This window comes from Pipistrellus kuhlii, unplaced genomic scaffold (genome assembly GCF_014108245.1).
Source record: "Pipistrellus kuhlii isolate mPipKuh1 unplaced genomic scaffold, mPipKuh1.p scaffold_m20_p_18, whole genome shotgun sequence".
Taxonomy (NCBI): domain Eukaryota; kingdom Metazoa; phylum Chordata; class Mammalia; order Chiroptera; family Vespertilionidae; genus Pipistrellus; species Pipistrellus kuhlii.
Genome location: NW_023425493.1, coordinates 13795062 through 13822261, shown reverse-complemented (window position 1 = coordinate 13822261; position 27200 = coordinate 13795062). Strand labels below are relative to the sequence as shown.

The 27200-nt window shown below is 42.1% G+C and overlaps 1 protein-coding gene across 5 annotated transcripts in view; it reads right to left on the bottom strand.

The window, feature by feature from the left end:
* The window catches only part of KCNK2 (potassium two pore domain channel subfamily K member 2), a 151465-nt gene that overhangs the window by 76612 nt on the left and 47653 nt on the right, over positions 1-27200 (bottom strand). For 2 of the 5 annotated variants that reach the window (XM_045583137.1, XM_045583139.1), the window contains exons 1-2: positions 19364-19709; positions 14328-14638 (exon numbers count right to left, since the gene is read on the bottom strand). In XM_045583137.1, the coding sequence (XP_045439093.1) occupies positions 14328-14638; positions 19364-19694 (642 nt within the window). In that variant the 5' untranslated portion in view covers positions 19695-19709. Of the gene's footprint in view, positions 1-14327; positions 14639-17886; positions 18278-19363; positions 19710-27200 lie in introns of those variants that run through there. The other 3 variants (XM_045583140.1, XM_036442182.2, XM_036442181.2) reach the window with 3 other exon arrangements.

Below are 27200 nucleotides of genomic sequence, written 5' to 3'. Positions count from 1 at the left end.
CCTCTAATACTAATATTTTATCTTCACTAAACTGATAAGAATTATTTCATTTATATATCCTTATGGTGAGTGAGGTTGAACACTAATATTTCCTTTATCATATAATCAATGCACACAAGCATATACATATTCAAGTATATTCACAGTACAATGAAACTAATTTTGAGTTAAATATTTGATTTTCCTTATCTGACTCTATATTATAATTTTAATATCAGATAAGACCTGATTATACTTCTTTAAAAATTTTTTTTTGCAGTTACTACCTATTATTCTTGCACAAACTTTAAGATCCTTTAGTATAAATTTTATTCAAATTTTCATTTCCACAGGCTTACCAAATCCATTGTTTGGATGTATGTGAAATCTATAAATTAATTAAGGAAAATAAACATTAGTATAATAATAACACTTCCCATCAAAGAACATGGTATGAATCTCCATTTATTGAGTCCTCTTTAATATCCTAAACTATTTTCATATACTTCAGATAGGTCTATAAGATATATTATTATTTCCATTTTAAATTATAACTGGTTATTGCAGTATATTGCTCATTCTCTGCACCAGCAGGTCTCAATTTTTTTAATCTCAAAACTACTTTACAGTCTCAAAAACGTCTGAAGACATCAATGAGTTTTTGTACATGTGAGTTATAACTAATGATATTTACATTTGTTTGAATTTGTAATTCTTGAAATGTTTCTACTCATGAAAACTATAACAAGAATCCCATTATATATGAACATAAGTAACCTACTTTTATAAAAAATAATTTTTCCCAAAACAAACATTTAGTGAGAAAAGGGGCATTATTCTATAATTTTATAAATCTCTTAAATATTTGGCTTGATAGAAAACAGATCCTAATATATGTTTCTTCTTTCAATATATTGAGAGAGAACAACACATTGCCTGCAGAAAACTCATGAGATAATCAGAGTGCAAAGGCAAAAAAAAAATCTTAGTATTACTAAGAAAATAGCTCATTAAACCTCTGAGATGGTCCTGGGACCACATCTTGAGAAGTGCTGATCTATGCTACTTCAACTCACTGCTCTTATTTCTTTTTTATTTTCTATCTGAAAAACCAAAGTAAGCAAATTTATAGTTTACAAATAAGACATTTTATCTCAGCATCTTTCAATAACTATGTTTTATTACTTTTCATCTCTTATTACATTGCTTAGTATTTCTAAAGCAATGTTAAATAAAAATAATAACAGACTTCTTTGGGGTTTGTTTGTTGTTGTTGTTTTTTTTGTCACATAAATTTTTCAATGATATCAGTGTTTTATCATTAAATATATTGACCGTTGGCAAGAAAGTGGTATTTAATTAAATAATTATGAGCAGACAAAAAAAATAGGACAGATAAACTTAAAATATTTTAAATGTCTTTGGAAATATCTTAAGATAGGCACACACACATTGTAAGCACAGGCTCAGTGATCTCTAACCTTATGATTCCCAGGAAAAACTAACATTTCCATTAAAAATCAAGGAAGAGGGGTAGGGATTGAGATAGATTATAATTGCATCCAAAGTATATCTTTTATATTTTACATTCATTTATTCAAAAAGATAATCAGTTGCTTCAGGTGTTGGGGAATGGGGAAGCAAGAGAAGTAAAAACATGGGTGGTATATATGATAAGAGATAAGGCATAACCTTAGACTACACTGTGAATTACTTTACTGACTAGAAGCAAGCTAATTCCTCCAACAATTAACTTGATATAGCTTTCATAACCAGCACCATGATTTTTTAGCCTGTTCTTTTGCTCGTCCATGATGAGGTGTGACATTACCCAGACTCTTGGACAAGGGCCACAAATTATTTAAATGCAAAATAAGCAAAAGTAGACTTATAAACAGTATGCCTGGCCATGTGTGGGCTGTAAATAGTTATCACAGAGCTGTGATTATTGCAACAGAAGCTTGAAATGGAACTGAGAATATGTCAAATCACTATGAGAATGAGTCTACCATGAGCTCCTTTTTCTGGAATATTCTTGTAAATTTATTTTATATTTTTGTGCAAGTTCTCTTGGTCACCATCCACAGGAAATTGAATGCCCTTGGCAAGTGCACTGTCATAGATCTAAGAGTCTGCAATTTCAACATAAATTCAAGCTATTAGATCATTTAACAAATACCTTCATTAGAACTGTTCCTGTATATGCCATATAATGTGACCAAACAACCATTTCACCAATAATAAAAATTTACTTTTCCATTTAAAGGCAATTTTTGTGGAAATGAAGTCATGTTGACAACCGATGAATAAGTTGAATTGTTTAGGTTAGGGTGAAGTAATGTTGGGTTCAATTGTATTTGATTCTTATATATTATTATTACCTGAAGGGTTTCCAAACTTAAAATCTACAATAGATATAGTAGATCTTGGTTGGATTGTCACTCAATGTTGCTCTTCAGTTTATAGTCAATAATAGAATGTGCACAAGGAAAGGAAATTGAATCATAGTCAAGATTATGAGCTTATACTTAGAGTTCTAAGAGGCTTATACTCATAGAAATGATAAAGGTAATTACTCAAAATTATGAAAATCTTAGTTTCCATGACAACAATGGCTTTAGAATCAAAGTTCACAGCATTCTACTGTAAATTTGTGCATTCTTGAATTATAAGATGTTGATGTCTCAATGTCACCTGTCTTTCTAGAACTATAATGAGCTTTAACACCAAATATTGTTAAGACATTTGTTTGTAATCATATGAAACTAGCACAGGCTTGGAACTTGAGAAAATTACTGACAACCATAAAAATGGTCCCATGAATTCAATGCATGAGGTAATATTTCTGGGACTATTGATAATCCAACAAGAGAGCGAACAAATTCTTGAAAGCTATACCATATTAGCATAATATTCCATAAATATACTCCAGTGCATTTCTCAGCTAATGATAATACTGGGTTGAACTATGTAATATTGTCAATACCCAAGAACTTTTTGGCCAAATAAAATAACAATTTCATATTATCATGCAAAATAATAGTACTGATATTTTCACGAATAGTGTGTTAAACATGCTACATTTCATTGCAGTGTGGCATTTATTACTGCAGCACTAAAGCTAATTCCCATAAACAGGAAATCTCATAGCAAAACGATCTATCATGGCCTTAGAGTTCTACTCTGAAGAATATACACCTGTTAGTTTAAGTAAAACCCTATATGGCTGAGAAAACATGGATTACTTACTCCTTATTGGATATTCAAGTTATGTCCAACTTTGCATATATTTGAGAAATCAAGGGATATTATCTAATATTTAGGATGATTACATTTTATAGAAGTAACTTTTGGTATCAAATATTCTATACTAATATACATTCTACCTCCAATTTGATAAATGAACTTAACACACATTCCATATAACTTCGTGTTTTTTCCCCCCGAAATTCTGTAGTTATATGAAGATGGCATTTATGGTTTTTGTTTGTTTGTTTTGGCCTAGAAAAAATAGAGGCATCTACATAAATACAAAAAAAACCACACCTCCATAATTATATAGTTAAATGAACTATTATAAGTATTGAAGAAGGTGAGACTTTTCTAAATCTAACATCACTAATCTCTTTCTTTCTACAATATATATTTTTCATTTCATGGAGAGAAAAAAAAGATGAAGTAGTACATTTGCATATTTTATAAAGAACCCAGGGGATTAAATATGCTATATTTAAAGTCTGCTAAAGGAGCAAGTTTTCAAGGTTTTCCCAGAATATATCTTTTAAGTGACCAAGACAACATGCAATAACGTTTTTAATCTATTTTTTTCATAGTTTCTTTAAAAGGCTTTCAAAGTCCTGGAATATGTTTCCAAGTAATGGATGACCTAAGTTTAACCACACATTAATTACAAATTCTTATAAGGCAACCTTTTTATAAGGCACCCTTTAAAAAAAAACACAAACTTCAAAAGACTTAATTCTTATAACGTAAAAAGGGTAGCATTTCCAACAGGAAGCAGTATCTGCACAACAGTCTTTGGAAAGCACCTCAAAAAGTCAACATCTCGATTACCTTCCCAGGTCTCTCCTATTGGGGATTACGCCATTGCATGTCAAAGCTATTTTTATACAGACTAATGAGCTGCACACCCTTTTGCTTGCTCTTTTGAAAGTGAAAATTGATTTCCCATTAGAAAAAAAAAGAAAGCTTAAAGTCCAAAACAGGGAACCACAGAATTAGTTGGAGGTGGACCGGAAGCAGGAGGCGTACTGCTGGGTGGAGGGCTGTATCCCTTGGTTATATCCACCTTGGAAGATTTTTTCCAATCATAAAGTATTATACATGGTATTGAACATTTGGAAAAATAAGAATTAAAAAATCACTCACAGTCTGTAAAAGAGATTTTTTTTTTTTTGCAACCTGCATGTATTTAAATTTTAGTCTGGTTAAAGGTTATAAGCATTAAACCTGCTTTCAACTATTTTCATATAACATAAGCATGTTCCAAGGCATTTTGAAGTCATCAATAACTCACTTCATAGACATGTCACTGAGTAAGCTACAAGTAACACAGTTTACATAACCACTTCTCTATCGCTGAGTGAATTTGTATAACGGCATCCAAGGGTCATCAGTGACCATCATCCAAGTTGTTGTAGAGTTGTGGTAGAGATGATTTATATATCAAACAAGGACTGAACTTGAAACAATGAAATTCTGCTATTCTTTGAGCCCTGCCTGGAATGATACAGTGGGCCATCAGGCTAACATGAGATCGGGACCCCTGAGTCAGTGCAACACGGAAGAAGCCAGAAAAATTCATGTGAAGCCAGCATACCAAGACCTGCATTTCCCTAGCTGTACATGCTTTCATGAGTTTTCCTAGATTCCATATTATTGTATGATATTCTAATAGTCTATCAGAGTATTAATCTCCGTCTATCTTTCTGGCCCCTTTCATTGCAGCATAAGTTGGGGGATAAGATTAACAAAAGATAGGAAAAAATAGGGAGAGAGGAGGTTGAGAGAGAAGTCACAAAGAAACAAAAGGGCATACAGAAGGGAGAAAGATAAAGGTTGCTGAGATAACAAAGAAGAGACAGTTGTACAGGCTTAAGCTGGGAATTAATACAACTCACAGTCACTCTCTCTAGGAAGTTCTATTATATAAAAGAAGTTGTCCTTAAAATAGGATTTGTGTGGGCAGAAGACTGAGATCAAGGAGACACAGCATCGAAGAATATGGTATATTTTTATACCATTTGCCTAAGGCCAACCACACGAACCAGCATTTATTCACGAACTGTTTCTGAGGCCTGACATTCTAAACTCATGAGAAAAAGTAGCCCAAAATGGAACGAGGGAGTTTCACTGTCAATGATATGTATCCATAGAATCCCCAAGTTTGGATATTCTGTTGGCTTTTTCAAGAGAATGTCACTGATTTTTGCTCATCTGATTTTCCAGTACACATAAGCATATATTTCCACAATAGTTAAACGTTGAAACAGGTTTTGTGGCTTTTAAAAACAAATGATTTGCCAAAACTGGTTTGGCTCAGCGGTAGAGCTTCGGTCTGCGGACTGAAAGGTCCCAGGTTTGATTCCGGTCAAGGGGATGTACATTGGTTGCGGGCACATCCCCAGAAGGGGGTGTGCAAGAGGCAGCTGGTCTATGTCTCTCTCTCTCATCGACGTTTCTAGCTCTATATCTCTCTCCCTTCCTCTCTGTAAAAAAAATCAATAAAATATATTTTTTAAATGATTTTTTTCCCTGCCTTTCCTAAATAGGTAACTAAAAGATCATAATGAGGATTAAAAAATCTCAGCTTCTGCACACACACACACACACACACACACACACACATCAGAGATCAGCTAATGTGAGTTGTATTTGAGTAAATCTAACTTGTCACAATCCAATTTAGTCATTGATAAAGGTCAAATATCACAATGCTAAAGCATTCCAATAATATTCTAATAGACAGTTCTTCTGCTTCAAGCCCTGAAAAAATTTATGTATTTCTCACTTCCACGGAGTTAACTCATTGCCTTTAAATAAGCCTCCAAGAAATGTCTGTGCTTGCAGGTCCCAGGTAACATTTCTTCAGACACCACAGATAAATGTACCGATGACTTGCTAACATTATGCAGAGAAAAGTCTTACAAAACTGTTTCACATGTTTATATTTCTTGGTTCAATGTCATCCAATCAAGACAGCAAAAATAGCATATGAATTACTTCCTAAAATGTAGTGATTCATACTCTTCCTGTCTGAGCTTCTTAGCTTTCCTCCCAAGTTTTCCCCCATCATTCTCAATTACACACCCATACACTCCCCAGTTAAAATAAATACCGGATTAGCTAAAACCTACTTGGTTGAGAAACAGGAACATGATAGAATTTCTTTTACTTCTTCAAGCCGAATGGAATGGCAGGGCTACCCTTTGACAAGTGTCCAATAGTTCTTGCACAAAAATGCAATTAAACCCTTCCCTCAGGCACCTCTCAGACTAGCTTAAGAGTGTCACACCACAACCATCAGCACCAAAATCAAGCCTGGCATCTTTCCCCGTGTTTTCTACATTAGTCATTCACAGATGCTGTATTATTCATCTTTATTCACACAAGGATACCAGTCCCAAGAGCATTTCAGGGCACAACAACCAACCTATGAAGATGCCATTTCTAAGAGCCATCTTTTGTCTTATTATTGATTTCCTGCCCTTCCTAAATATGTAACTCAAAGGACATAACAAGGATTGAAGATCTCAGCTTCTGTGCACCCATGCACAACCAACAAAGAGACCAGTTCATCAGATTTGCATTTCAGTAAATCAAATTTTGTACGGCCCAAATTAGCCATCAATAATAGTCAAATCCAAAACGTGGGGATGTGCTCTGACAGGGAATTAAACCAGCTACCTTTTGATGTACTGGACAACACTCCAACCAACTGCGCCACCCAGGCCAGTACGCTAGAGTGATGTTTAAGGGATGATGGATCTCGTGACTAGAGAAGGATCAAGTTGGACCAAACATCCTTAGTGATATTCACTTCTCTCCTGCCCTCAGACTCCCTCGAAACAGCAATGTGTTTATGCCTGTGGAATGAGCATGATACATTTAAACTGGGGAGAGAGAGAGAGGGTGGGGGAGGGAGGGAGGGAGGGAGGGAGGGAGAGAAATGAAAAGTCACAGTGAGCAACATGGAGTTTCTTGAGGGTCCAGGAGATGCATGAAGGGGGAAGAGTGCTCGCATTAGGAGGCGACTGAAAGCATTTGAACTTCACTCTCTGTTTCACTTTTAATCTGTGCTTCTATTGAGTGTCTTCTAGAGTCCATTTGGAACCAGCACTGTCAGATTGAGGTGTTTCACCATCTCATAAAAATATCTCTGTGACCATTATCAATATGGTATCACACAACAGAAACCAGATACATATTATTTATCTTCCACAAAAGCTGAGGCACAGAGATGTCAAATGGATCACTAGCTCCAAGTAAGTAAAAATAATAAAAGCAAAATAAATGAAAGCAGTAAATTTTTTTTTAAAATTATGGTTTCAGTCTCAGGTCTTGGTGTTACAGTTCAGCTATATGATAGCTTTGGGCATAGCTATTACTTATAATTTATTTCTATGTGAAAACACTTTAAAGGCACCAAGTAATGCATAAATGTATAATTAAATTTTTTTTTTAAAGAATCCATTCATAAGTTTGAAAGCTGGTGAACATCCTGTTTATTTTATCCACATGTGTATAATGTATCCCAAATGGTCACATGACTTATCTTTTATGATTGTGTCACATACAGCCTGTGTGTTTAGTGTTTGAGCTAACTGCTCAAAAATTATTTGTGTCATGTTTGGGCTTAATGATTTCTAATTATACATAAAATTACTATAATTAGTTTATAGACTACAGTACCAATTAACTATTACAGATCATGGTAAAGAGAGGGAGACTTGGAAGTAGGATTGGACAGAGCTGGTCTCTCCCATTTTGTGAAGCATCCTCACTTGGCTCATAGAACTCCACACTCTCTGATTTCCTCTAATCTCCCTGAACACTGTCTCATCGCCCTCACCTCTCAGTGCCTGGTCCTGTCCCTCTCCATCCATCCATACTCTTAGGTGATTCCATGTAGCATCACCAAGATGCTCACATCTCCCAAATGTATTCTTCACTCTGGACCGCTCCTCTGTCAGAGTGTCTGAAAAACAACTCAAACCAATCATACACCAATTTGGACTCCCGACCTCACCCCTGAAACTTGCTCCATCTGAGTTGTCCCCATCTTATTAACTGGCATCTTCATTTTTCTAGCTCTTCATCCTTGACTTCTTCCTCTCATACTTCACATCAAATCCTGCCAAGTTTAGTTTTGAAATCTCCCAATTTGGTTGTATCTCATCACATTCACTGCTTCTGTCCAGACAATCAACCATCTCCCCACAGGGTTCTTGATTGGATCCCCAACTGTAATCTATTCTCACAGGACAAACACAGTGATTCTTCTTTTTAAATATGTTTTTATTGATTTCATAGAGAGGAGGGAAAGGGAAAGGGAGATAGAATCATAAAAAACGAGTGCCCGGCCGGCGTGGCTCAGTGGTTGAGCATCAACCTATAAACCAGGAGGTCACAGTTCGATTCCCAGTCTAGGCACATGCCCAGATTGCAGGCCGGATCCCCAGTAGGGAGTGTGCAGGAGGCAGCCAACCAGTGATTCTCTCTCATCATTGATTTCTATCTCTTTATCCCTCTCCCTTCCTCTCTGAAATCAATAAGGATATATCTTTTTTTAACAAAAAATGAGATAGAATCATTGATTGGCCACCTACTACTGGTTGAAATCCAAGATCGGCCAAAAGGGATGCCTCTTGCACCCATTAGCCAAGTTGTGAATGCAAAGGAAAAGTTCTTAAAGGAAATTAAAAGTGCTACTCCAGTGAGCACATGAACAAGAAAGAGAAAGAGCCTGTTGCTGATGTGTATAACGTTTAGGTGGTCTGGATAGATCAAACCAACAACATTCCCCTAAGCCAAAGGCCAATCCAGAGCAAGGCTGTAACTCTGCTCAATTCTAGGAAGACAGAGAGGTGAGGAAGCTGCAGAAGAAAGTTTTGAAGCTATTTTAGTTCATGAGGATTAAGGAAAGAAGCTGTCTCCACAACATAAAAGTGCAAGGTGAAGTCCAATAATGACAAGACAGAAGCCACAGAAAATTAGCTAGAAGACCCTGCTAAGACAATTAATGAAGGTGGTTACAGCAAACAACGGCTTTTCAATGTAGACAAAACAGCTTCCTACTTGAAAAAGATGCCATCTAGAACTTTCATAACTAGAGAGAAGAAGTCAATGGCTGGCTTCAAAGGTTCAAAGAACCTAATGACTCTCTTGTTAGGGTGACTCTAAGTTGAAGCCATTGTTCACTTGCCATTCTGAAAATTCTAGGGCAGTTAAAAATTATGCGAAATCTACTCTGCCTCTGCTCTATAAATGGAACAACAAAGCCTCAATTATAGCACATCTGTTTACAACATGGTTTAAAGAATATTTCAAGCCCACCGTTGAGACCTGCTGCTCAAAAACACAAATTCCTTTCAAAATCTGACTGCTCACTGGCAACATACCTGGTCACACAAAAGCTCTGACAGACATGTACAGTGAGCTGAATATTGTTTTCATGTCTTCTAACACAACATCCATTCTGCAGCCCATGGACATAATGTCAACATTATAGCCTTAGTATTTAAGAAATAGATTTCGTAAGGCTTTTGCTGCCATAGATATCAATTCCTCTGATGGGTCTGAGGAAAGTAAATTGAAAGCTTTGGAAGGGATCCACCATTCTTGACGCCATTAAGAACATTCATTTGTGGTCCATGAGAAGAGGTCAAAATGTCAGCGTTAATAGGAATTTGGAAGAAATTGATTCCAACCCACACGGATGACTTTAAGAGGAGACTTCGGTGAAGGAAGTCACTGCAGATGTGGTAGAAATAGCAACAGAACTAGAATGAGAAGAGGAGCCTGAAGATGTGATTGAATTGGGACATCTCATGACCAACCTTGAATGGATGAGAAGCTGCTTCTTATGGATGAGCAAAGAGTGGTTTCTTGAGACAGAACAAGCTGATGGTGAAGATGCCGTGAAGATTGCTGAGAGGACAGCAAAGAATTGAGACTATTACATGAGCTTAGTTGGAAAAACAGCGGCAGGTTTTGAGGGGACTGATTTCAATTCAGAAAGAATTTCTTCTGTGGGTAAAATGCTATCAAACAGCATCACATGCTACAGAGAAAGCAGTTATGGAAGGCAGGGTCCATTGATGTGGCAACCATCAGAACCCACCTCGCTGCTCAGTCAGCAGCCCTCAACATCCTGGCAAGACCCTCCACCAGCAGAAAGATGGTGACTCACTGAAGGCCCAGATGATGGTTAGCATGTTTTAGCAATAAAGTGTTCTTTAATTAAGGCATTTATGATGTATTAAGACAGAATGCTATTGTTTCAAGACACTTGTTAGTCTACGGTATGTTGTAAACAGAACTTTTACATGCACTGGGAAATAAAATTTAAAAAAATTGTGACTTGCTTCATCGTAATACTAGCTTTGTGGTGGTGGTCTGGAACTAAACCCCACAATATCTCCATGGTATGTCTGTGTTATCTTTCAGATCACCAGTCTTTCCCCTATTTCAACGCAGCATGATCAGAAGAAAACTCCCAGCCCCTGAGAAGGGAAAGAATTGGAATGAGCATCTAATGTTCTGGGTTTCTAGGGTCATGCCTGAGGGATTGGTTTCTTTCTTTCTTTTTTATTTTATTTTATTGATTTTGTAAGGGAGAGAGATAGTTAGAAACATTGATGAGAGAGAGTCATCAATCAGCTGCCTCTTGCACACCCCCTACTGGGGATATGCCCGCAACCAAGGTACATGCCCTTAACCAGAATCGAACCCAGGACCTTTCAGTCCCCAAGCCAACGCTCTATCCATTGAGCCAAGCCAGTCTTAGCTGTGTTTTTTTTTAAAAAAAAATATATATATATATATGATTTTTTTTTTAAAGAAAAGAAGAGTGGGGAGAGAGAGAAACATCAATGATGAGAGAGAATCATTGATCGGCTGCCTCCAGCATGCCCCACACTGGGGATCAAGCCCAATATCCGGGCATGTGCCCTGACAAGGAATCAAACCATGAACTCCTGGTTCATAGCTTGATGCTCCACCACTGAGCCACGCTGGCTGGGCGGGACTGGTTTCCATCTTGTCTACTTCAGAGCACTGATAGGGCCTGGCACAGTCTGGATGCCTGAGAAACACTGAGAACAGAAGTGAGCTGGACATCTTGCCTCTGCTCCAGAGGACCCATGGTACAACAGACAGAGGCCAACACAGCGTAGCAGCCTCTCCATCGTGGGGCAAGAAAAGAGTGGAGCACGCGTCCGACATTCTGGCTTTTGGGGGGCTACCCAAAGAGGTAGTTTCTGTCTTGCCCAACACAGAGTACTGATAGGATGCAACACACTCCACAAACCTGGGAACCACTGAGACTAAAAGTGACTTGATTGGCTTCCAGCAATTCCAGAAAATCTGCAGTACTGCGGATAGACACCAGAGGTAGCAAGAGATTACAAGCCCCTAAAAAAAAAAAAAAAAAGAAAAAAGAAAGAAAAGAAAGAAAGAAACTGGCAAATCCATCTAATTGGGAATTTACATGCACAAGTCCAGAGAAGATGAATCTACAGCAAAGGTTTGAGAGGCCTCTCAAGCGCAGCTAATTGGTGAAAGTCTTTCCCTATACATAGTCAGTCGGTAAAGATGGAAGAGGGGGCTGTTTTTTCAAAGGGATAGATCACAACAGAAAGACAGGGAAGCATGGCACAATGAAAGGAACAGAATAAGTCTCCAGGAACAAAGTTATAATAATAATATATGTAGTAGTGAGGTTTTAAAAGATGGTTAAATAGGAAAATAAATCACCCTGAAATTTATGAGAATCAGATGAGTGAAATGTAATTCTAACATATGATTACTGGCTCATTTGCCTTCCTCCCTATTAAAACACTGATCTTGGTCCTTGAAGCCATGCCATTATAAAGATTTATTTTACCAAAGAGAGAGAACATAATTTATTAAAGCCATATGGTTATAAAGGTGAGTAATATAATAAGCAATGGGCAACTTCTGCGTTTGAAAAAAAAAATACTAAATAAGCACAAAAATACTCAACCAGCAGTGAATATTAATGAAGCTAAAGTGGATTGCCTCTGTGGGGCAGAAAGAAAAGAATTAGGTCATATGCTGAGCTCTGTTTGTTGGCATTCCAAAAGCAATGTTGCAAAAGTGACCATCTCCACCTCCAGATGGTCTCCACCAGCCATGACCTTCAAGTTGTTTGCACGATCCCAAGTCCTCAATCTGGGTGGTGCCGAAGAGTGGGACCATTTTCGAATTCACACAGTTTCCTCCAGCAGTGTCTTGAAATCCCAGGCCTTTTTCTCCTGTCCACGACTAAACCCATCTCAATTCAGATGACAAGAATCAGATATTTCAATCCAAAAAAAAAGGGATGGAGTAGGAAGATGGAATGAGGGGATAACAACAGCAAACAAACCTAACATTTTTTAAGCACTTAAATGCTTTCCTTGGATTATCTCTTTATTCTTCCGAGCAACCCTCTTTTATATGTATTCTTTCCTCAGTCCAAAGAGAGCATTTAAAGTTTAGAGAACAACATTACTTGCTCAAGATGGCACCTCTAAAAGAGTACTCAACTGAAGTTTAAAATACATTTATCCCAAAGTTTAGGCTTTTACCACTACTTCAGGCTACCTCCAAGATAGCCTAGGACTCTTCTTCTTCTTCTTTAATTTATAACTCTTCTTCTAACACCCAAGGGACATGGGGATTCTTTAGAGATGTTTAGTACCTCTTATGATTATGAGGTACAAAGAGAGTAAAGTGATCGAGATCTTCGTAGGAACAGGCAAGGGAATGGGTGGAACAATGAGATTAGCTGCCAGGTGTACTGTCAATACTGGAAATGTTGCTATCATCTAAAAACAATAGAGAATTCAGTATATAAGTACATGAGGAGCCTGTTCAAAATTTAAGTCAAATAAATGAGATGCAGAAGTGTCTGAATGTGGTAGGAGCTAAATTAGGGTCAGAGAATATTAACTTTGATAATTTTGACTAAAACTTGAGCAATAATAACTTGTATGTGTATTCTATAAATATAAAGGGCTACAAAGGGCAGAGAAAGCATTCAGGAATCCATGGCCAAAGGAAATGAGAGAGGAAAAGTCTTAGAACATGAAACCGGATAAAAACCAATAAGAATTTCTTCTCTCAATCTACTGTTTCAATGCATTCAAATGATGTCAAACCAACTATAAGATGAGAAAGAGTGTTTTCAAAAACCATCAGATCTCTCCTTATAAGAAAGTTCTAGGGCTTTCTTCTTGACCAGGATTCTTGGTTTGGCTTATGTTTCATGCAAAAAAATAAATAAATAAAAAATCTACAACAAAAACATAGCTATCTCAAGGAGCCTAACTGAAACTTGCAAGTCACTTTGGGATTATATATTAAAACAATGTGTTCCTCCATAAAGATACTATTCTGCTTTTATAGAGTACATCCAAACTAAATTAGTTTTTATTTCAAAAATGCTATTTTTCCATACAGTGCACATTGCTTTCAGTTGGGGTCTAGAGGAGCAATGATTGACCCCTCCTCCCTCAGTGCCCAGAAAAGGCAGTTAGTTGTTACCAGTGACACTGGGCTCCATGAAAGATAGAAGCTACAACTTGTGAACCACGAGGGGTGCCAAGCTCAGAGGATCGCACCACACACTCATCTTTTTTACCTTACGGTGGTCCCTGCCACAATCAACCCAGCTCTCCTGCCTCACGTTTTCCTCAGCAAACTTTCTCAGGTGGCAATGTCCACTGAGCCACAAGGACCTCCAGCAAGTAACCCCAGGTCCATAGGGGTCCACTGGCGGTTCTAAGGCAGGGCAAAGGAAAAGAAAGTTGGGAGAGGCCAGGACGGATAGACAGAAGAGCAGGAACAGAAGAGAATGAGAAGGCATAGTGGGAGGGAGAGATAAGGAAAAAGGAGAAGAAAAGGTGGTAGAAGTAAGAAAAGAGGGAAGCTGTGTAGAAAGTTGACAGTCTGCAGAGAAGAATTCCATGTGAAGGAGAAAAGGAAACCCGGGAGCCCCCACAGGCAAACCAGGACAGCTCTGTGCTATGAGGTGCCTCCTCTACGTCTCAGTCTTCCTTCCCCCACAGAGGAAACAGAGGGACACCCCTCTGTGCCACTACCTGGATGAGCTCGTCCAGCTCAGTGGAGTTGACGCAGGAGTGCTGGGAAATGAACGTTTGCTTCTGGATCACGATGGTGGTCCTCTGGGAGATCTCGTGCGGCTGCTCCAGGGCTTTGAACACGGTGGCTCCGATGATCAGGTAGAGGACGACCACCAGGAAAATCGTGGAGACCGTCTTCCATTTCATAACATTAATGGTCGTGTCACTCTCCACCCGGGAAGCAAGCACGGCGGGTTTCGTGGAAAACGAGAGCCTCGGTTTGGAGTTCTGAGCGGCAGATTTTGGATCCAGCAAGTCAGGTGCCGCCACTGAGAACAGAGAAGGAGGGTTAGGGTTGGAGGAGATGAGTAGGGTGGCAGTTGGGCTTGTCTAAGAGGGTTGCAAAGGTTGACTGGGTTCTGTTCTCCTGATGGAAGCGCTGGAACCAGAAGTGCGCCCGGGAGCATATAAATGGGTTCAAGGAAACGGGGCTGGGCCTTCGCTCTCTGTTGCTATTGGGGATCCAGATGGGAGGGGAAAACAAACAAACAGGAGTTGGACCAAGAAACGTAAAAAAAATAAAAGCATGCCCGCCCAGCTAGTGTGGCTCAGTGGTTGAGCACTGACCTATGAACCAGGAGGTCATGGTTCAATTCCTGGTCAGGGCACATGCCTGGGGTGCTGGCTTGATGCCCGGTGGAGGGCGTGCAGGAGGCAGCCAATCAATGATTCCCTCTAATTGTTGATGTTTCTATCTCTCTGTCCCTCTCCCTTCCTCTCTGACATGTCTGAGGGCTTCCTAATTAATTTCAAAATTTATTATCTGTCCACCATGAGTCAACAAAGACTTACTGAACTCCTAAGAGTTGATGATGCTAAAGTAGATATTTGAATACGCATGAGGAAGGTTCCCGGATACTCCCCTTCCCAAGTCCTTAACACTCTATACCACAGCAATCAATGTAAATAACATTCTCTACTTTTGCCTAAAAAAATAAATAAATAAATAAAAATTCATTATAATAAAGGAATTGTATTCTAAGTGAATTTATGACCCAGACATTATTGCTCAAAGTAAGACATTAGTAATTTTCTGGTAATACATGATGATGGCAAATAAACCACAGTAGCCCAATCATTTTTTTTCTTATCCTCTAAATTGGGCTCATGATTAAGCATTCTCTATGTTTTGTTATTCAGTCTCTGACATGTGTATAAAAACAAGAGTATCGCTACCCATTGTGGCAAAATCTTTGGTGCAGCCAAGACATGACAAGTTCCTCCCACTTCAACAGTGAACATTATCAAGGGGGAAAAAAGTTTAAAACCTTGTCTCACACCTTGGACCCTACATGCTCTGTGCAAAGCTAATTGCTCCATTAGAATGAATTTATGTGTTCTCTTACAAATTCCCATATACTCTGAGGTGACTCTAAATCCATTTATTATTCATCTGAGCTGTTCAAAAATATCATTAATGGATTCCTTTTTAGCTAATACAAGAGATACCAGACTTCTACTTGCTAAGGGGAAAATAAGCCATCTATTACAATATATTTGATTGGGAAAATAACATGGAACCAAAAGGGGTAATAGAATGGCCAACAAAAAAAAGGAAATTTTAAAAAGCCACCAACTCAACTAGAATAATCAACCTATTGCCCATAATTGTTATAGAAACAAGTAGAAATAGTATATATAATACAAGTCTAATAAAATGATAACCTAATCTAAAAGACACTTTTGGGTAAGCATAAGGGAAATCTCAATGGAATTGCCTCCAAATACCCTACAGGAAACTTAAATTACTTGAGGATGAGAAGGAAATAGAGAGTGTCAATTTTCACATGGCTACATACCTTGCCCTCTTGACTACCACTGAGTTAAATTTAGGACTACCACAGTTTGGATTGGTAAACTAAACCTTCAGTTTCCCATCAGAAAAAGCAGCTTTGCAAATAAAGCTATTTGAAGCACCAGTGCTAAGCAGTGTTGTGAAATGATGGCGGATAACAGAAGGAACCTCAACCAGCGAAGCTCTGAATGCTTCTGACTTTGAAGAGAGGAAGCCAGGGCTCAGATGAGGTTACAGGGATCTCCACATACGTTCCTTGCAGCAATTAAGTATAAGTATGCACACGTGTCTCTCCTGGGACTCTCACCTGCTCCGAATAAAGCCCCAAACTAACAGACACTTTTAACATCTTGTGTTCATAAAGACAACTTTACTCAAAATCAGCACTGGCTATATGTTTAGGATTTTCATTTAAAAAAAAAAAAACACTTTTAAATAGAAATGGTGAAAATAGCTAACATCATCTGCTGTCTAACCACCCCACCAGACCTCCATGCTGCCTTATGAGTTTGAGTGAAAAATAAAGGTCATAACCTAAAATTAAGGGCCCCCCTTTTTTTTCAGAATAAAAATAATGAAACCACATAGGAGCTCAACATTATCTCTCAGGAGGAAGCTTCCATGACTCTCTCTGCAGTTCTCTGCTCTCTCCGGTTTCTGATTGTTCCTATCAGTGGTTTCCAGTCTGCAGAACCAGAAAACACCAAGAGGATTTACCTGGATGCTCCCCAAATCCCAGCCCTCCATCCCAGCCCCCAAACTAAACATCATTATATGCTTTCAGAGGAGGGAGATAGGTATATTTTTAAAAGTGTGTGTGTGTGTGTGTGTGTGTGTGTGTGTGTGTGTGTAGCTCATACCTTTCCTGATGGGATTTATTTTAAGCTATTGCCATGTCCTTTAATTAACAGAAATACATATAATGCACATTTGGCAGACCGAATGGGCAGAAACTGGTGAGATAGCAAAATGGAAAAAAAAAATTTTAAAAACCAACAACAGCCTTTCCTCTCTCCGTCTCATATGGGAAACCCTCTGGTTCCCACCTCCAGCCCTTTGGGGTGAGATCAGCAAGAGAAGCTACTGAGTACAAGGAGCCAGAGACTGGCCCCCTCCGCATGCCCTGGGCACCGCCAGGACCTCCCTTCTCTGCCCCCAGCACATCAGCCTCCTTCCTCAATCCTGCTCTCCCCTCCTCACTCAGGTATGCCTTCCTTCGCTCTGCTCCCTGAGTCAATGGACGACTCAGTGCCAGAAGGAAGGAGCGTTTTTCAGCACTACTGCCCGTCCCACCGCGCCACGGGCCACGGCCACGGGCAACAAGTGTGCCCAGGGTCACCAGGCGTCCTGCCTGCCGGCTGCTGCTCCCAAGGGTTTGACCCTCCTCCTCCTCCTTGGAAACTGCCCCCCCATACACACACACACACACACACACACACACACACACACACACACACACACGGTGTCTCAAACCCATTCCCAAGGCAGATGCAAAACCCTGCAGGCACCTGCGGGAGACGGGGGAGAGGCGGCAGGAGAGGCGCAGGGTAGGGTTGAGGTTTGCCTCCAGCCCCAGATGAAGACCCAGCACCCGGGACGGGAGATGGAGGTGGGGAAGGGGAGAGGGAGGTGGGCAAGGTCCGCCTGCAGCCCGCGGGGCGTCAGCGCCCCTCTCCCCGGAGCAGCCTGGGCGGGAGGCGGCGGGGGTCCCCGGGGTCTCACCTCCTGCGCTACAGCCGGGTGTCTCCGGCGGGGCGCTGAGCAGCATGAGGCATGCAGCCTGCAGAATGCTTTTTGTGCCAAAAGACGGACGGGATGGTACTCACTTCTCATTCGGAGACGGGCTGCGCGCTCCGGGCTGCGCGGGCGGGCATTTTCCCCGGCTTTGTTTTAGCGGCGGGGAGAGCAGAGCGCGGGGTGGACGCGGGAGGGGGTGGGGGCAGCGTGAGAAGAAGCAACGGGATCGCGGGCAGGAGGGGACGCCCGCGGGCTGGGCAGAGGGCGAGGCCGGGGCCAGGTTGGGCTCGGGCGCCGCCGCCGCCCCCGCGCGCGCCTGCCGCTGGGCCCGGGGCACCCCGAGAGCGCGGGCCGCCCGGGTCCCCGCTCCGCCCCGGGCTGCGGGCTGCGGGCTGGCCCGGCCCCCGGCGCGGTGCGGGGGGTGGGGGGCCGGTCGGAGCAGCCCCGGCGTCTCTGTGCCCGAGCCTCGCTCAGCCCCCCTTCGCATGTCTTTGTGCACCCCCCTTTCCCTCCCCCCGAGCCCCCCGCGAGCCCTCCGTGCCCCTCGAGCTGCGGCACCGGCTCGGTGGCCCTCCGATGCGCTCCTCCCCTGCAGCTGGCTCCCTCGCCCCTCGCCGGCTCGTCTCCCTCCTTTCGGAACTCCTTCCTCTCCCCCCTCCCGCCCCTTCCCCTCACCCCCTCTCCCCGCCCGGTTCGCCTCCCCGCACCCCTCCTAGCCCAGCCCTGGCCTGCGTCGCCCCAGCCCGGGGCTCCCTCCCCAAGCCCCGCTAGGCCCGCCTCCCGCCCGGGGCCTCAGCCCGAGGACTCACCTGCTGCCGCTGCTCCTCTGGGCACTGCCCCTGCCCCCCCCCCCTTCCCCTTTCCCTCCCCATCCTCTCGCTCGCTCTCTCTCTCGGGCACGCGGGGCTCCACCGCGCTTCTTCCCAGTCGGGGTGCGGGGTATAGAACCCAGCCCTGGGGGCGAGGGTCCCCGGAGCCTTTGGCCCCTCCAAGGGTTGGATGGAGAAGTGCCCCCTTTGACGCCCTGAGACCCCCGGATGGGGGCTGTCCTGAGGGCGCTGGCTTCTAAGCCTGCGCCTGGGGAAGGGTTAAGTCACCAGCAACCCCCCCCCCCACACACACACACACTCACACACCCCCACACACACACACACACCTCCTCTCTAAGGGTGCTTGGCCCAGGGGGCAAGGAGCTCTGAGCACAATGTTCCGGACCTAAAGGATGGGGAACGCACCGGGAGCCAGGGCGAGAGCATCAGGGATGCAAAGGGAAGGGCAGGAAAATCCGTTAGGCTCTGGGGAGCCAGACCCCTTTGCTGGCGGGGTGGGAGACTTCAGACTTCGGTCTGGCCAGGCGCTCCTGCACACCTCCCTCCCCATCCAGGTCCAGACCCCGCCCAGACTGGCTGACCCATGGGGGCAGCTGACCTGGGGGAGGGAGGGGGAGCTACGGGAATGGAACCTGCAGAGGAGGGAGCCGCAGAGTTGGGGCTGCTGCGGTGGTAGGCGAGTCTTCCCACCACACACAAGCGGCTGCGGAATTCCTGTCCCTTGGTGAACTCTCCCTTCCCACTCTGGCAGCCGGAATCCCCAGCTGACCTCCACCCTCCCACCTCCACCGGGGGAGACAGTTTATCCTCCGGCGAGGCTGCTGGGCCGGATTGGAGTCTTTGCCCGGTGACAGGGGAGCCTCCTAGTGAAAGCTGGAGACTGAGAAACCGGTGCCAGCCCCAAGCCCCCAAGGAGGGGAGGTAGAGCAGGGAGACCCTTGGTTGTAAAAAGAACAATGCCATTCTTTGGCAAAGCTGTGCCCACCAGGAATTAAAAGCATCAAAGCACGTTTTCAGTTCCCCCAAGAGACTCAGCACCTCTTTCTGCTTGCTAGTCAGAAGGACTTGCTGGTTAGGAATTCCATCCTGCCGGAATTGAAACACGTTTTGCCTCACTTCTGCTCTCAAGAAGAATAGAATGGGAGGTGCTTTTCTAAAATGTGGATCCGGACCTCTCACTCGCAGGCATAAAACCCTCTCGGGCTCTCAGTCACATACCATGTGCTTCCTGATCATGTGGATTCCTGGGTGCTGTCCCTCCCTCACACACCTTCCCCATCCTTGGTCCAAGCCTACAGGACTAAGACTCTTGTATCAGTGCAGTTCTCCAGAGAAACAGACCAACAGGGTGTGTGTGTGTGAAAGATTTATTTTAAGGAATTGGCTCGCAGGATTGTGGGACTGGAAAATCCATCGGAAACCCCTAGGGCCATGGTGGGCAAACTGCGGCTCTCAAGCCACATGCGGCTCTTTGGCCCCTTGAGTGTGGCTCTTCCACAAAAATACCAAGGCCTGGGCGAGTCTATTTTGAAGAAGTGGCGTTAGAAGAAGTCGAAGTTTAAAAAATTTGGCTCTCCAAAGAAATTTCAATCGTTGTACTGTTGATATTTGGCTCTGTTGACAAATGAGTTTGCCGACCATTGCTCTTAGGGTAACTCTGGAAACTCAGTTGAGTTGATACTTCAGGCTTGAATTTCATACTTTCTGGGAAACCTCCGTTTTTGCTCTTAAGACCTTTAAGTGATTATATAAGGTCTCCCCACATCCTCTAGGGCAAGGGTTGGCAAACTCATTTGTCAAACAGAGCCAAATATCAACAGTACAACGATTGGAATTTCTTTCAAGTGCCAAATTTTTTAAACTTAAACTTCTTCTAACGACACTTCTTCAAAATAGACTCGCCCTGGCGGTGGTATTTTGGGGAAGAGCCACCCTCAAGGTGCCAAAGAGCCACATGTGGCTCATGAGCCGCAGTTTGTCGACCACGGCTCATGAGCTAGGGTAATCTTTCCCTAAAGTTAACTGATGGTAGATGTTAGCCACACCTACAAGAATACTTTTACAGCAACACCTAGGGTAAGTGTTTGATTGGATAACTGGGCACTATAGCCTCGTCTAGTTGACATCACTGATATTATCCTTCAGATTCCCAGGTGTCTGAAAATTTTTCCTGAATCCTGTCTGTTTGCTTCCCACGGCAACCTGAGCTTGTATCTTTGCATTTGCCACATTGTCTGGTCACACTGACTTGGCACTTGTCACATTGTGTCGTGCTTCCTATTCCCCATAGTACCCACAATACCCAGTGACTGACACTAAAAAGGTGTTTGGTAGACATCTCAGGAACGTGTGATTGTTGACATTCACCTGGTCTCCCTCCAGAGTATCCTCCTACATGCATAGGACGTGAGATGAATGTACCGCCTCAGCACTGGTTTCTACCTTGTCACAGGTTATTGGTTCTCTAGGGAAAATGGTCCCAAACACTGTAGGTATTCTGTTTTGGGATGTGTATTTTGGTTGTTTGGTTGCTTATTTTACTTTTTCCCTTTTGTTCAACAACTTGGTGATTCTTTTTATGTTCCCTCTGTGTCTTTGGCAAATTTAACCACGCCTTGCCAAGCTCTGGTCTTGGGTCTAACTGACCTGTGCTTACTGCAGTGGAGGGTTAACTCTCAGTGTGTATAGTGAATGCTTTCCTTTTCCCAGACTCATGGCATGTAGGACTGGCCACCAATCCCCATGCTGAAATGCCACGTTCATCAATTCATATGTAGCAGCTGTCCTCCATGTTCCATTCTGCATTCTGCGTTATTCTCACATTAAGCACATGTGAGTGGGGAGGGGTGGATAATACTTTACAGAGGCATTAAAACAAGATTTTAAAAACAAATTTCAAAGTGTAACATTAATAGGAACCACTCCACCAAGCCAGCCTCAGCCTCACAAATAATTCAAAAGGACCAAGAAACCAGTCATCTATCCTTGCTTTCCTCTGCAGTCCCTGCACAGGCCCCTCATGTAAGTGCTCTTGCCCCTTTAAGAGCCTCTGTGCCAAACACATATTTATACATGGTCTTTGGAGTAAGAGTCAAAAAAGGAAGTAGACTGGTTTGCATATCATTGTAACTGGAGAAACAAGGAAATGGGATGGTTTATCCTGTTTAATTTTATGCCTGCATTACTCAATGCGTATAAATTCCACCAAAAGTGGAACAGAAAGAAAGACTAAGTAAACTCCATTTCTTTTCTGCTATCAGGACACTTGACACCCATGAACTTATCTCATATGCTGCCCTCATTGCAGTGCCCTCAGAGCTGTTCATTTTGATTTCTGACTTTTAGTGTCAGTCACTGAGTATTGTGGGTAATTAAAAAAAAAAAAAATGAGCATGCCACAGTCTTCCCATAATTCCAATCAGATCCGGAATTTTGACATCCGAGTGACTTCTGTGGTATCCTAACTCTACCATTTCTGAACCATGTGAGATTGAGGGAGTCCCCCTTTAGATCTCTAGCCATCAGTTTCCTCATCTAAACAATAAAGATAATACATTACCCTCACAAGAGATTGTTGTAAAAATGAAAGTGAGACGATATATATGCTTAATATTGTAGGTTCTCAGAAGAGTTTTATTCACTCCTGTGCTTGGCCTAACCCCATGATCCAGGGGGCTCCTGGTCAAGCAAGACCGCCAACAAATTCCAACTCTATAATAAACCTTGCCATTTCTTTGATATTCTGGATAACAAAATTCCATAGGTCTAAGATAAGGAAGAATAAATCCCATTCGTCAACTATTTGTTGAATGCCAACCAGGTGCCAAGCAGGAGTTCTGTGGCTATAATAAGGTTGCTGCCTTCATTAAGAGGGAAGCTGCTAGGCTTGGCTGGTTTTTCTCAGTGGATAGAGCATCAGCTAGCAGACTGAAGGGTCCCAGCTTGGATTCCTGGCCAAGAGCATATACCTCAGTTTCAAGTCCAATCCCTGGCCTTGGTGGAAGCAACCAATTTATGTGCCTCTCTTGCGTTGATGTTTCTCTTGCTCCCTCCCCACTCTTTCCTTCCTTTCGCTCTGTCTGAAAATTAATGGGGAAAAAATCTTCAGGTTATTTAAAAAAAAAAAAAGGATTAAAAAAAGAAAAAGAGGGAGGGTGCCAAATAAATACAAATTTCAAACTTGAATACAAGCAATAAAGAATACAGGGTACTCTGATAGACTCTTATGTTGGAGGGTAAGCGAAGACCTGGCTAAGAGGTTCTAGTTGCCTGCAAACTTGGTGGGGGGGGGGGGGGCGGGAGTGTGTGGGGGTGGCAACAAGACAGACAATACTTCAGTGAAAGCTTGCCTATTGTAGTCTGAGGGCACTTACCTCCCCCTCACAGCTTATGGAACCCTTCCCTGATTGTGGGTGCAGTGTGTGTCCTGGGTCTGAACAATGCAGTCATGATTCCTCCGTCTCTCAGTTGGTTTAGGCAAGGATCTGTGAACCGTTCAGCCAATGGAATTTATGCCAGAGTTTCTGGGAAAAGACTTTCATGCTATGCCACTAACTTTGCACCTTGAGAGGCTTGTGGTTTACGTGCCAATAGAGAGGAAGCTATCTGAGAAGGGAGCCGATACAGAGCAAGCAGAACCAAGATGAGCAGATCCAGGTGACAACATTTGCTCAGTCCCCTATATCACACCACACCATAAGGCACACACATTTCCTGTTTGGATAGCCAGTTTGTGTTGAGATTTCTGACACTAGAAATCAAGAGTCTTATTCGAAACATTGCAATGCAAAGAATTGGACCAGGTGAGAAATAGTTTGCCTACAAGTTAACCCACAATGATTCCTGCCTCCTGATATGCATGCCCTTAGGTTGTGCCCTCCCTTGAATGCGGGCTGCTAATGAAGAGAATACAGCACCAGTGATGAGGACATCCATCCCTTCCATGACTAGGTTATAGGAAGACCTTGGCTTCATTCTTGAGTGCTCTCTCACCCCCTCTTGGATGGATACCTCTGATGGAAGTCAGCCGCCATGTCATAGGCTGCCCTGAGGAGAGGCTCACCTGAGTAAGCATGACAGTGGATCTCCTGAGGTCTCCCAGTAGCTGTGTAAGAGAACATGGAAATGGATCCTCCCCAGCTGAGCCAATGGCGATATGCACTCCCACATATCACCATTCATTCGCAGTCTCAAAGGGGCACAGTTCAGAAGTTCTCTCCATTCACAGTACCACCTACATGCAGTAAGTCATTGATGGTACAGGAAATATATTTCTTCATTCATCCAAGTAGCACTTATTAGGCACCTTCTGTGTACCAGGAAGGCATGTTTCTAGCACTTAAGGATGTACACAAGCAAAGAAGATATACTGAGTTTCTGTAATCATAGGGTTACAATAAGGAAAGAATGACACTGGTAAAATTATGTCTATGTCTATTTGGTAAACATCATTGAGCTGCTGAGAAGATTTCTAATTAAAGCACCTCACCTTGAAATATGAAAAACTGCCATTTGAAACCTTAACAAAATTTACCAGAGTTGAGCAGTTTGCTTTGTAAAAATGAAAATTAAAGTCACCCTAGAATACATAACTTAGCAATGCCGTTTTATTTTTTTTTATTTTTTTTTAATATATTTTATTGATTTTGTACAGAGAGGAAGGGAGAGAGATAGAGAGTTAGAAACATTGATGAGAGAGAGTCATCGATCAGTTGCCTCTTGCACACCCCCTTCTGGGGATATGCCCGCAACCAAGGTACATGCCCTTGACCGGAATCGAACCTGGGTCCTTTCAGTCCCCAAGCCGACACTCTATCCATTGAGCTAAACCGGTTTCGGCAGCAATGCCGTTTTAAATGGTCTTATGCATTGACCCTTTCAAATAAGTACATATAAGAAAATACAAAGGTAAGACGAAGCTGGTTTGGCTCAGTGGTAGAGCGTTTGTCTGCGGACTGAAAGGTCCCAGGTTCGATTCCGGTCAAGGGCATGTACATTGGCTGTGGGCATATCCCCGGTGTGGGGTGTGCAAGAGGCGGCTGGTCAATGTTTCTCTCTCATTGACATTTCTAACTCTCTCTCCATCTCCCTTCCTCTCTGTAAAAAATCAATAAAATATATTTTAAAAATAAAAATAAAAAAAGGTCACAAAAAAAAAAGAAAATACAAAGGTAAGATTTTTCAGTCTAAACAAGAATCTCTTTTATAATGGTATTTCTTAGTCCCATGTGATTTTTTTCATTTGAAAACTCATGTAAGTCAAAACACTCGTCTTTTGCATATAAACATGAGTGCTTTAATCAGTGCACACACACAAGAGTTTATTAAAAATAAGCTAATATTCATATATAATTTTCTTCAACAGGGAATAAGATAATGAATAAGGGCAATGTAAAAAAAAAGGAATTCTTATAAAATGGCACTCTATTATAATAGAGTAAATTCAGGAAAGATTAGAATTTTCTTAGTTTACAGAGAGGAAATTCTGCTCCAAATTTCCTTTTCCATTTTAAAGCTGAGCATCATAAACTGTCACTTGTAAATGAACATTTTGCTTACATGTTTCTAGACTTTAAACACTTTCCACCTTTGGCATCACAGGTAAGTTCTCCACAAAAAATGAACTCATTAGATAATTTTTTTAAGTCTGCCACTATTAGGCAAACTACTTACAACAAAGAGGATACTTTGTATTAAAGTCAACCATAAATCCAGAGAGAATTAGAGCATTTTCAATCTTTCTTGATTGCTTTCATTACCTAATGAATTTTCAGCACATCCAGTACTTAATTTAAAACATACTTGTTGTGAACATTTGCCAGCCCAGCATTTTGCCTTCCCCTAAGATCACAAATTCTGATAGCTGTGAATGTGGCTTCATAAAGAACAAATCAATTCAATTTCTCTTCTAAACTGAAGTCATAATACATAAAAGCAATAAAGAAGCAAATAGAGAATGAGAGTATTTTAGAAGCTCCTAAAGACACTTTTGGATGGGTTCAACAACCAAAGATCTTAATTTCACCATACATTAATCCGGATTTCCTTTATATCTGTTTTGTATCTATAATTATTTGTATCTACAATTCTTCCATAAACTTGCAAGTGCTAAGTTTAAGGAAGAATTGAGATAAAAATCCATGCATCACCCAGGGCGTATTTGTTCTAGAAGAAAACCCTAAAATAGAGAGGAAAGCAGAATTTTGTGGAATTCCAAATTTTCTTAAGATGGATGTGTGATCTCCAGATTCTACAAAGTGACCATGGCAGAACTGCCACCCCCAGCACTTGTCCCCAGGAACTTTCTCCAGTGGCCTCATCTCCACTGGCCTCCATTCTCCACCCTGGGGCCAGATGGATCATTTAAAAATAAAATTTGGATAAATTGAAGTCCTGATTAAAAACATGCACTAGCTTCCTATTGCCTTAAGGATAGAGATCAACATGCTAAGGGCAGCCAGCCCAGGGTTCTGAATATCATTGCCCTGTCAATACTGACATTAGCCACATGAACAATTGGAATCAAACAAGAGGTAACATCTATGGAGCCATATGTGCCAGCCATTCTTTTAAGATTCTTTCATTTACTATCTCATTTAATCCTCATAATAGCCATGCTAAGAACTGTTATTATTCTCAAAAAGTTATATAATTTCCCCAAAGTAAGTCAATACACTCCACCTTATAGTGTATAGGGGCCCCCTTCTTTAGGTTCCACAATTTCCTGCCTGTTTCAGCCACCAGTTTCTTGTTTCTTGGATACACCCTACTCTTTCTTTCCTTAGAGCAGTGGTCGGCAAACGTATTAGTCAACAGAGCCAAATACCAGCAGTACAACGAGTGAAATTTCTTTGGAAAGCCACATTTTTTAAACTTAAACTAGATAGGTTGGTACATTGTCATTAATTTAATTAGGGTACTCCTGAGCTGGCCTTTGCTAAAAACTCAAAGGGCCGAAGAGCCGCACGTGGCTCGCGAGCCGCAGTTTGCCAACCACTGCCTTCGAGCCTTCGCACATATCAATCCACCTCGTTGTGGCTGCGCCTGTTTCCCTCACTATTAGAAAGTGGCTTCTGCTCATTTTGTCAGCCCTCGGCTAAAACACACCTTTCTTAGGAAAGACCCCATAACCTCCTAACAAAACCAGCCATCCCGCCCACATGCACCCTCATGGCGTTCTGTTCTTGCCCTTCACAATTCTGGCCACAATTGCCATTAAATTGACGTGTTTAAATCATGATTTAGGAACTGCCTGTTAGGGCTGCTGAAACAAAATACCAAATACTTGGGTGCCTGAAGAGATCAGAAATATTGGGCCTCGGTTCTGGAGGTTGGCAGTCGGGGTGTCAGCAGGGCCAGGCTGATCAGACAGCTCTAGGTGAGAACCCTCCCTGGTGGCTTCTAGCTTCTGGTGTTTGCCAGCAGTCCTTGGCATTCTTGGCTGGCAGACGCATCACTCCAGGCCCGTGG